The sequence below is a fragment of the Rhinolophus sinicus genome, chromosome 13 (assembly GCF_057876585.1).
Source record: "Rhinolophus sinicus isolate RSI-liver-muscle chromosome 13, RSI-T2T, whole genome shotgun sequence".
Classification (NCBI taxonomy): domain Eukaryota; kingdom Metazoa; phylum Chordata; class Mammalia; order Chiroptera; family Rhinolophidae; genus Rhinolophus; species Rhinolophus sinicus.
In genome coordinates this window covers 61,900,610-61,911,668 of record NC_142513.1, presented here as the reverse complement: position 1 = coordinate 61,911,668, position 11,059 = coordinate 61,900,610, and the positions used below count along the sequence as shown (strand labels likewise).

At 55.5% G+C, this 11,059-nt stretch overlaps 1 protein-coding gene across 3 annotated transcripts in view; it reads right to left on the bottom strand.

Moving 5' to 3' along the window:
- CEMIP (cell migration inducing hyaluronidase 1) overlaps window positions 1-11,059 on the bottom strand; it is a 111,704-nt gene continuing 100,645 nt past the window's right edge. For 2 of the 3 annotated variants that reach the window (XM_019743520.3, XM_074317309.2), the window contains 7 exons: window positions 10,720-10,931; window positions 9,721-9,906; window positions 6,373-6,577; window positions 6,100-6,186; window positions 5,333-5,490; window positions 3,306-3,406; window positions 1-2,303 (listed from right to left, as the gene is read on the bottom strand). In XM_019743520.3, coding sequence (XP_019599079.3) covers window positions 2,176-2,303; window positions 3,306-3,406; window positions 5,333-5,490; window positions 6,100-6,186; window positions 6,373-6,577; window positions 9,721-9,906; window positions 10,720-10,931 — 1,077 coding nt within the window. In that variant the 3' untranslated portion in view covers window positions 1-2,175. The remainder of the gene's footprint in view (window positions 2,304-3,305; window positions 3,407-5,332; window positions 5,491-6,099; window positions 6,187-6,372; window positions 6,578-9,720; window positions 9,907-10,719; window positions 10,932-11,059) is intronic. The other variant, XM_019743519.3, reaches the window with a different exon arrangement.

Genomic DNA, 11,059 nt, shown 5'->3' with positions numbered 1-11,059 from the left:
TGACAGCCTTTGTATGTTTACTATGGTACAGCGAGGTTTTCCACCCAGAGCCTTGCCTTCTGACTGCAAGCCGAAGGCTCGGGGTCACTGCTTTCCAGGCAGCCAACGGACATCCCCAAACATGACATTTAAGACAATTCTTCACTCTCTGACAAGGACTTTTCCAAGTGCATGTATAATAAATAAATAAAAAATATATCTTTGTTCATGGTGATGCCTACAAGAAATGTTTCCATATAAAACACACTGTACATCTAATTCCCGAAAAAGGACCAGCTATTTCGGCAACAGGAAAAAGACAAGCATTTCAGAGGCGTGTGGTTTTCCTGAAAAGCCTAACTCATTTTGACGCTCACACACAGAAAGAATAGCAGGACAGTTTTCTAAGCAGGAAGAAAATCTGTGCGACCAAGGCCGTGCCTGGACATAGGCTCTGGGCGCACGGTTTGGGGAGGAAGGTTCTATGCGAGCGAGTGAGACGTATGTACAACTCGGAGAGCTTCAGATAGATTCATTATGAAATGAGCTGACCCAAAGGCAGTCACCATTCCTGGCCACCTGAAGTGATCGCACCCCAAACGTTCACAGTGTGAGACCCCTGCATGGAAAGTTTGCAGAACTCGACAGAACTACGGACAGTACAACACGAGGGCACTGTAACTCACCTCCCCATCGCCACTACTCTGCCTGGAAGGTCCTCCCTGGGGTGAGGGCCTTGGAAGCTGCCAGGTCTTACGAGGCGGAGTCCTGGTCACCTCCTAGCAGCGGAAAGACCTGTTTGATGGGAAAACCTTTCTGGCAGTTGGCTCAACCTGGGGGAATGGACTCGCTGACCTCATCTCTGGGGGCAGCTGGGCATACGGAGCCAAGAAAGCTCTCTTTGAAGGGAAGAGTTTGTGGTTAGGGCAGGAAAGGGGGCAGACATAGCTCATCCTGAGACCCAGAGTGACCCTGGTGCCTCACGAGACAGTCTACACCACAGGTAGTTTTCCCTCTTCCAGGAGCCCTCTAGCTCTCTCGCGGGCAGGCAAGGGGGAGAGCAGGGACTTAAGCAGGAGCTGAGATGGCTGGGCTGGACCCAACAGCTCTCAGACCCCGAGGGCAGCTAAGGCAGCTCACCGAGCAGGTCTCGGTGTGCCGACGCTGTCTGCTGGGCTGCGGAACAGGTAGCACCAATGGAATTGCTGCAGCTGGGTGCGCCTGCACGTGGGCTGGCAGGTAGTTTGAACAAAGTGGAGGCTGCCCCCCATGCCTGCAAGCCCCACTGCCTCCTCCTACAGGAAGTCTTCTGACTCACCGAGGCAGGTGAGATCTTTCCCTCCTCTGAACTGGCACTGGTCCCCGTTTTACCCCTCTCTGATTTCTCTGCCTGGCATCACAAGGCACATGGACCTGACTGCACGTCCTACCAGACTGTAAGCCCCTCACCTAGCACCCCCCCACACACACACACATACACACATCCTGTAGGCCCCAGACACCCAGCATTACGGACGTCCTCATCTACTGCTGGGCTCTGGGCACAGTATGAAAAGCGACAGATTTCTGCGATCCCTGAAGTGCAAGGGCCTTTAAATGTCACCTCGTCCGGTCTCAACCTGGGACCTGCAGTTCTCCTGAAAGGCTGACGGCCACCCCCAACACACACACAGAAGCAAGGCTCGCCCCTCCCCAGGGGTAACCGGGTCCACGTCGGGAGCTGCACACGCCTGCTCTAATCCTGTGCGAGCTGCTGCTTGCTTACAGGAATAAAGGTTTCTTCAGGACCAGGGTTCTTTTTGCTACATCTACCTTCTAACGTGTGCTGCGGAGCAGGGGGGTCTGTGAGTGACCCAGCGGCCTAGTCCACATTGCTGCCACAGTGGACCCTGCTGCCATCACGTCCCGGTCTCCTCGCAGGGTCCCCACACCCCCCACTGAAGAGGCACAGACAGGAGAGAAGCACCCAAGAGGCTGCCGGAAAGCCAGCCAACACCGCCCTGGGGCTGCAGGTAGATGCTTGAGTGGGGCAGGTGCAGGCACCGGGGTCTCAGTGTCTTTCCCTTGGCCTCTCTGGACACATGGCCTTCCCAGGTGGACGCTGGACAGGGGCTGGGGGAACCAGCCACCCTACCCTGGTCTGCTGCCAAGAGTCCGCCGTCACAGTCCGCATGGTGGCCCAGGTGACAGCCACGCTCACAGCGGCTTCTTCCTCAGCACGGGGATCGGCACGACTTGGAAGATCTTGGCCTTGTGGTCCTCAGTGACCAGAGTCACCCAGGTGGGCCGGAAGCTGCCTTTGAAGCCAACGAACGTCATCTTCTCTGCAAAGCAGTGATGGGTCATGTGAGCAGCAACCCCAGGAGAGAACGGTCCCCAACACCCCGCAGCCCCTCCCAGGCACACCCTCTCCCGCCACCCCGCATGGAGTGACCCTAGAGGGCTCTGCCCACCCTGCATGGCAGCTCTGCTGCACCCCGCAGGCCCCAGCAGCCCGGCCACCTTCCATGTGACCCCAGCAGCACCGTGAGTCCCCGCCCTTCCCTGAAGCCCTCTGGGCGGCAGCTTGCATGTTTTCTGTACTTGGGATGCAGGGCAGCTCAGAACCTGCCTCAGGATGAGAAAAACTAGGATCCAAACTCTAATCTGAAACCGGTTACTTAACTGTCTCAGTTTCCTCATCTTAATGGAAGTAGCAGTGCCTGTCCCACAGGTTACTGAAGGGGAAGAGGTAGCTGTAAAATCATTCTGTCTCCCCTCTCAACCTCCCAAGGACTCTCTGAACAGTCTGTGATGCTTGGTCATGAGTGTCACGCTGCCTATCTGTCCTGGCCAGCTCCTTCCCTGTGGGTCTGTGCCAGGCATCACCACGGAGCGCTGGTGACCTTGGACAAGCCACAAGGTCTCCGGACTCTCCCTCCACACCTCCAGGGAACAAATAAGAGCTGTGCAAATGGCCACGGGCCGCACAAATGCCGGACATTGGCTGGGTGCTCAGGAAGAGGCAGGGCTCAGCCAGTCCGAGCGGCCAGAACTGGGAGAGGAGGTCGGAACAAGCCCCTTTTCTGCTGATTCTTTGGCTGGAAAAAGGGCCCCTTGCTGAGTAGTAGAGGGGTGAACAACTCTGGCAACTCCTGAAGTCTCTGGTCACACGCTAAAGGACAGCATCTGGGCGGGCTGGTCCCAGGTGGCACCTTGGCCTGTGTCCCCCGGCCCATGAGCTGAGGATTCAGAAGCCGGACTGGGTTTGGTGGTGAGTGTTGTCGTCTCAGCAGCCTGCACACCAGGCACCTGGACTCATGTGAACCCCAGTCCAAACCCCTCACCTTTCAACTTGAGCCCCTTGTCTGCCCCGAGCTTTTCCAGCACTCGAGTCCACGGGCCTCTGGAGATGTATCCTCCCTTTGATGCCATGAGAACTATGGAACTGAGTAAGGAGGGAGCGATTAGAGGACGAGAGCAAACGGGGCGAGGCGCTGACCGGCGGGGAGGGAGGTGGGCCGTGCGCTGGGGCTGGGGTCTGCGGTGCCCAGCGCCCACCGGAGGCGGGAAGGGCGGCCCTCGTGCGTGCGGCGCTGACTGGCTCCTTCCATGTGGCGATGTCCACCCTGGACAGCTTGCCACATGTCCCGCCACAGTGGGCTGGGCCCTCTGAGGCTGCACTCAGCTGCTTGTCTCCAGAAGACAGAATAGGTACGGGAGTGTGCCACTGGGGGGCAGCGCCTATGCCAGCTCGGGGCAGACGCATTCCCGAATCGGAATGTTCGCCACTCTGTCTGGACAGGACTAGTGCGACGTGGTGATGGAGAGCCGGGACTCAGAGTGACCAGGCACATGCCCAGGGAGGGTTAGCATTTATGTGCTTGGCACTTCCCTCTCTGGTCAGGTAACATAGCATTACCGCTCCGTTGGGCAGACAGGGAAACTGAGGCAAGTAGTTACTAAGTATCTGAGAGGACCTGCCAGAGGGGGACCCTGCTTGGGTGGGGGCAGCCTGAAGGTGCCAACTTGCAAAAGCTCCCTTGGGAGCATGGAGTCTCCACTAGCCTACCCTGGATGCTGTGGAAACAGCGTCCGTGGTGGCAGACTCAGCGTGCTGGCCAGACGGCAGGAAGTGAACGCCTCCCCCAGAAACAGACACAGGAAGAAGCCCAGTGAGGCCTCCAGTTCACATCCCAAAGGAACCCGACAGCCACAGACCACAGGCCAGACGGGAAACTCTGTAGCAGATTCTGGAACCTGTTGTTACCCCACCTTCCCTCTGGGAGCAGAAGAAAAGCTCTTAACCTGCAAAGGGCTCGTGCGCAGTCGGGGCAGACGGGAGGTGGCTGTTCAGGAGAATGGGAGCATAGCAAACACACCCTGTACTTCGGATGCTGTGTCCCCCTCTTCCAATTCAAAGGAAAAGCTAAGTCCCTTTGGCTCGGCAAAGCCTTCCTGCTGGGGTGTGGCCTCACACGCAGGCCGTGCCCTCTGCATGGGGACCTGGGTTAGCTCACAGGAGCCGGACACGGATTTGGGGTTCTCATACATCACAGCCCCAACGGCAGGCCCCTGGAAACCTGCCTGGTGTGGGGTCTGCCAAGCCCCTGCACTGGTCAGCACGGAGTTTCCCACAGGGTGACAGGGCACAGGCAGTGCCTAGAAGCCATCCCTGACATTTCTGGTGTGAGCCGCTGCCTCCTCCTTTCCCTGGGACCCTGGGGCTAGTGGCGGGCCGGTGGATAGGGTGGGAAGGCCTGGATGGAGGACGCGAGGAAGGAAGTGGTAGGAAAGCAGCAGTGCGGGTGGAGCTGACAGAGTGTGGTGACAGAGTGTGGAGCAGTAAAGGACAGAGAAGACTCAGACATGACGTCCAGTCTGCTCTAGGGAAACGGGGAAGAGGGGCTGGTTTGGGGGATGGATTAAAACAACGGAAGCTGAGAATTCAGTTCCACAGAAACCCCTAGGAGGCGCTGTCCATGCAGCAGTTGGGGAGGGACGTCGGGTGTTTAGCTCTGGCTCGGCTGGAGCGCCTCAGAAGCCAGCTGCATTTGGATCGCATTAGAATTGTGGGAGGGATGAGATCATGCCGGGAGTGTGTCGTGATGGGGTCGAGGGCCAGGGCAGGCTTCCCGTTTGTAACCGGGGAGCATCTGCCTCGCCCGACCTACAGTCACAGGCCCTGGCTCCCCCAGGAGAGTCGCCAGGCAGGGACGTTCCCGGCCCAGCACCCACCATCCGTGGGCCGCCTCTGGAGACTCCCTAAGCTTTCCCAGCCTGGACTGCGATGAAGCCTCAGGGACAGGGAGGGGGCCTGGGCTGGGGGTCTGTGGTGTCACCAGCCAGTTGGAGAAGGGAAGCACAGACTCACTTGTCAGGGATGGCCGCCACGTAGCTGAAGAGCTGCCAGGGTATGCCCTGCAGAATGGCGTTCCTGAAGCTCGTGTGCCTGAGCACGTGCCCTTGGCGCCCGTCAATCACCACCACCTGGATGCCATCTTCCAAGCTGGCGTGCTTCCTCCCATCCACCTGCAGACCAAAGCCACACAGCGGTGAGCGCGGTCCTGAGGCAGCTCCGCCCAGTGTCTCCGCACAGACTCTGACCAGAGGTTTACTGTGCAGCTGCTCAGAGCATAAGGCCCACCTGAACCAGCTCCTGCAGCCTCTGTAGTGGGCTTGAGCGTGCCCCCACCCCACATATGTCCACCTGGAACCTGTGAGAGGGGCCTGATTTGGAAATGGGCTCTGAAGATGTAAGTTAAGGATCTCGAGATGAGATCATGGATTTAGGATGGGTCTGAAATGCAATGCTGGTGTCCTCAGCAGACAGGCCAGGGGGCCGTGTGGGACTCGGACACCCCGGGGAGAGGACCATGTGCAGGGGCTGCAGAGACGTGCCAAGGGAGGTCGGGCTGCTGGCAGCTCCCAGACCCTAGAGGAAGCCTGGCACGGCTTCTCCCTCAGAGCTGCCAGAAGGAACCAACCCTGCCAACACCTGGATTCTGGACTGCTGGTGCCCAGACCTGTGAGAGGATAAATTCTGTTGTTTTAAGCCACCCAGTGTGTGGTCACTTGTGACAGCAGCCCTACCTGTCAGTGAGCATACCCCCTCTCTCGGCAGGGACTGAAGTTACTCACTTCAATATAAGCAAAGTCGTTGTGCAGGTGGAAGAAACGCTGCCTGGAACTTTCCATCTTCACCTCCAAGAAGTGGTCCTTTGTCTTCTGGGAGACAAACAAACCCGGTGTGGTCGTTAGGTCTGAGGAGCCCAGTGTACCCCTGGTCACCTCCCTTGGCTCCCCCGCCCCTGGCACAGGAAGCGCCGTGGAGCTGAGCACGTGTCCCAGAGAGCCCGGCTTGGGTGTGGGGGCGACTGAAGGCGGAGGGCGGGGCTCGCAGCAGCCACTCACCAGCTGAGCACCAACCAGCTTTCTGGGCATCGGCACATGCACGGTGGCCCTCTCGGCAAACCTGGGGTAGGCCGCCGCCGTGCAGTCGCTGACGCCTGCATTCATGGGGAGCAGAGCTTTGATCTTGATTCTCTCACAGCCCTTCACGGAGCAGAAGGCAAACTTGTCTCTCTCGTTCTGAGCTGTCAGCTTGAGGAACAGCAGCCTGCGCAGAGGGAGCAGAGGGGCGTCTGGGGGGGCTCAGAGCTGCTGACGGCCGCCCACCTGACCGTGCCACTACGTAAGGGTTAGTTAGCAACGCCTTGCGCAGGTGGCATCTGGCAACCTCCACCGTCCAGAGCACAGCTCCAATCACCCCAGTGATTTTAACCTTGACGGACAGAGATGGTTCAGAGTGTGAATGTGTTTGAACCCCCCGCTTTTAGTCCAGTTACTTCTATTTTACCCCCCGTGACAGCGTCCTCGCCACAGCAGAGGAGAAGGCAGCCCCTGAAGCTGCTGTTCTGAGTCTGAGTAAGAAGTAACTGCTACCTCACGAGGCTGAAGGACCATCCCAGACAGCCCTGAGCAGTCCCAAAGCCCCCGTTTGCGTTCCTGCACAGGAAACAAATGTCCTGCAACCCAGCTTGAAGTCCCTGAGGGTGGCACTGAATTAAAGCACAATCGGAGCCCAGAATGAACCCACACCTATCTGGCAACTACTCTGTGCTACAGGAGGCAAGAACACACACGGGGTAAAGACAGGCTCGTCAGTAACTGGTGCTGGAAACACAGGACAAACACACTGGAAAAGATGAAACCAGACCACTGTCTCACATCATATAGAAGCACAAATGCAAAATGGATTAGACTTCAATGTAAGACCCCAAACCATAGAACTCCTAGAAGAAAACATAAACAGTAAACTCTGATTTCACTCTTAGTAATATTTTTTTTGGATATGTGTCCTCCAGCAAGAGAAAGAAAAGAAAAAATAAACAAATGGAGAAAAGAAAACCTGGATGGGAGAAGATACTCACACCTGATAGTCCAATATGCGGTTAATAATTAGCTGAACATATAAGGAACTCATACAACTTAGCACCAACAACAAAGGACCCAAACAGTCCAATTAAAAAATGGGCAGAGGAGCTGAATAGACATTTCTCCACAGAGAACATACATAAGGCCAACAGACATATGAAAATGTGTTCAATGTTACTAATCATCAGAGAAATGCAGATAAAAACCACCATGAGACACCACCTCACCCCAGTCAAAATGGCTATCATCAATAAATCAACAAACAACAAGTGCTGGCTAGGGTGTGGAGAAAAGGGAACGCTTGTGCACTGTTGGTGGGATTGCAGATTGGTGCAGCCACTATGGAAATCAGTATGGAGGTTCCTCAAAAATCTGAAAATGGAACTACCTTATGATCCAGCAATTCCACTCCTGGGTATTTATCTGAAGAAATCCAAAACTCTAATTCAAAAAGATATATGCACCCCCATGTTCACTGCAGCATTACTAATAACAGCCACGATATGGAAACAACCTAAGTGTCCATTGATGGATGAATGAATAAAAAAGTGGTACATTTGTACAATGGCATATTACTCGGCTATAAAAAAGAATGAAATCTTGCCATTTGGGACGTGAATGGACCTAGAGGGTATTTCGCTCAGTGAAACAAGTCAGACTAATAAGGACAAATACCCTAAGGTTTCCCCTATATTTGGAACCTAAAAAAAACAAAATAAATGAACGAACAAAACAGAAACAGACTCATAGATAAGAGAACAGACTCGCGGTTGCCAGAGGGGAGGGGCTGGAGAGCTGAGTGACAAGGTGAAGGGATGAAGCAGCAGAAACGGGCGGTTACAGAACCGTCACGGGATGTGAAGTACAGCACAGGGCGTGTGGTCAGTGACACTGTAACTACTGTGTGTGGTGCCAGGTGCGGACCAGACTTACGGGGGGATCGCCTCATAAGTTACACAAACGTCTCATCACTACGCTGTACACCTGAAACTAAGACAATATTGCTTGTCAACAGTAATTGAAAAATTAAAAAATTGTTTTTAAAAAGCGCGGTATAGTCATCAGTAGGAGTAATGACAGCTAAGCTACCAACAGGAAGGTTGGATTAGACGGCAAAAGCTGCTTAACGGTAACAAGATGGAAAATCATCGGTTGTTCGATGTTTTGATCAGAAAGATTCAACTTGTTTAGTGGCAGTTTCTGTCTGAAATATGCACATCTTTGGAACACCTCATTTCTCACCATCTAAAAGAGAAAACGTGATACATGATGCCACGAAGACCTGGGCTTACTAGCGTGTGTTTTTTTTTATCATCATAATATTACGTTGGTGCAAAAGTAACTGCAGTTTTGGCAATTATTTTTACCCTTTTAAACCGCAGTTACTTTTGCACCAACCTAATACTTTCTACTGGTGCGTGAGGGACATTTCACCCCCCTCTCCTTTTATCCTGGAAGGATTTTTCTAAACACTGCTGGACGCAGGCCCATCCTGTCCCTCCTTCCTGGAGGAAGTGGACTGACCCACTTGGCCGGTGGGTGTGGGTACAATACAGGTCTGCCCACAGACAGCGGGCACTCTGGGCCGCCCCTCTGCACCCCGTCCTGGGAGTCGGGCTCCGTGCCATGCGGGGCCGGGTGGGCATGACAGGACGGGATGGGCAGCTGTTCTCCCACAGCTCCGACAGCAGTAACACTGGGAGTTCCCTTTCTCCTGCTGGCCTGTCTGCCTACAAGTGGTTTAGAATTGATGGGGAAAAGGGGGCGCTACCTGCTGCCCCCCAACCCCAGCACTGTACTTATCCTTCTGATCTGCAAATTCTGATATTCCTTTAATAACTGGAGAGAGCCACGATCTCCTGTAACACAGGAAGGAAGCACATGCCAGCTATGCCCTTATCCTGGATCTCGGTACAAGAACAGAAAACGGCCAGCAAGTGACTTGCCCTCACTCCCCAGAGGGCTGGCTGTCTACAGCGTCGTCACCCTGGAGATGGGCAGGCGTTCGAAGATGCTGGACGAACTTGCTTTACAGGAGAGAAGACCACACAGCACCCTGGGCTCCATGAGCAGGTGCCCGCTACCCATTTCTCTCTACTGACTAGAACCTAATGCAGTTGAAAGGGCGGAGGCTTTGCATACAGATGTGTGTCTTCCTCGCAAAGCTGAACAGACGTCACTAAGGCTGGTGTCACTGGAGCCTTAGGACAGCGGCGCCTAGGAGACCCAGTACTGACCGGCACTCCTGAAGGGGGCGCAGGTTTACTGGAAAGGCGGGGACGAAGGAGGACGGGCTGTGTGCCCGCGGCCTGGGGGGCTTCTCACCCTGAGGCCTCGTCCCAGTAGTAGTAGCCCCGGCCGGGAAGGCTCTGCTGCAGTTTGTCCATCTGCAGGGTCCTCACAAAGGTGCCCGTCTTGACCGTCTGCTTCAGCAGGCGATTGTGCACGTCCGAGAGGATGGAGAAGCTGGTGCCGCGTGGGTAGCACAGCCCCACTCGGATCCAGTCGCCCCTACAACCGGAGCAGAGTCAGGGCAAAGCCTCCAGGACCCCCAGGAAGAGACCCAAGAATTCTGCACCAACGGCACCTCCCCTTTTGCGATGGGGATTTTGAAAGAACACTTGCTTAGTTATGACAGAGGTGCCACGAATCAAGGAAAGAGGACCATTGCAGCGGGTCCTTTGGGCGTCTCTGGGGCCTACACTGAGGACGCCTTATGGCTCTCAGGCTGGGAAAGGAATTCTTTCAGCCGAACGCCAGTGCAAGAGCCCAGGGCCTGGGGGACCTGGCTCCCGCCCTTCCTGGTCCAGCCTGACTAGAGGGCCCAGGTGACGGCTTTGGGCTCCTTTTCCACATCTGATAAATGCCTGCCTCACAGGAAGGCTGTGACAAGAAAACAATGTGCACAGAAAATACTGGAACATAACATCTGAAGCCCCATCCAGATGCCCTCGCCTTACACGCTGGGCCCTGCAGCGTCCCGTTGCCCTCTGTGTGAAATGGTAACATGTCTGGCAGGTATTTTTTCACATAAAGGCCAGGTCCTGGGTGACGTGCCTGCCCCACGAGCACTCCTGCCAGGTGTCACTGTCCCCACCTCCTACATGAAGTGACCACGGCTCCAAAGCATCAGATGCCCTGCCCGAGGCCACCCATGCCCAGAGCGGGGGCTCAGCCAGGTACTCTGAAGTACCGGCTGATGTCAGCCCCTCAGATGTGTCCTTCAGGGGACATGGGCCAGCCTGATGTTCTGGGACTCTGCCATGAGGTGTCGTGGTCAGCAGTGCCGAGCTCGGTCAGAGCAGCTGTCCCCGAGCCACTCACTTGTTGAAGTTGATGAGCCAGATGGCGAGCTCGGCGGGGGCCGTGTGGTCCCAGTGGATGGTGTAGCCCTTGTGCAGGGTGACGACCGGCTGGTACTGCTGGTAGTGCGTGTTCCTGGTCAGGGCGCCCTCCAGCTGCAGCGGGCGGCTGGGGAAGTCATTCTTGATGATCTTCATCCGCAGGTTACTGGTCTTGTAGGCCTGGATGTAGATCTTTCACAACCCAGAAAGGAAACACGCGACCGGCAATTACAAGGGATTATCGGAGAGCGTCTGGTTAGTATCTGACCGAAGGTACCTCCCCTTAATGGAGCCCTTCTGAGAAGACGCGAGGGAAGAAA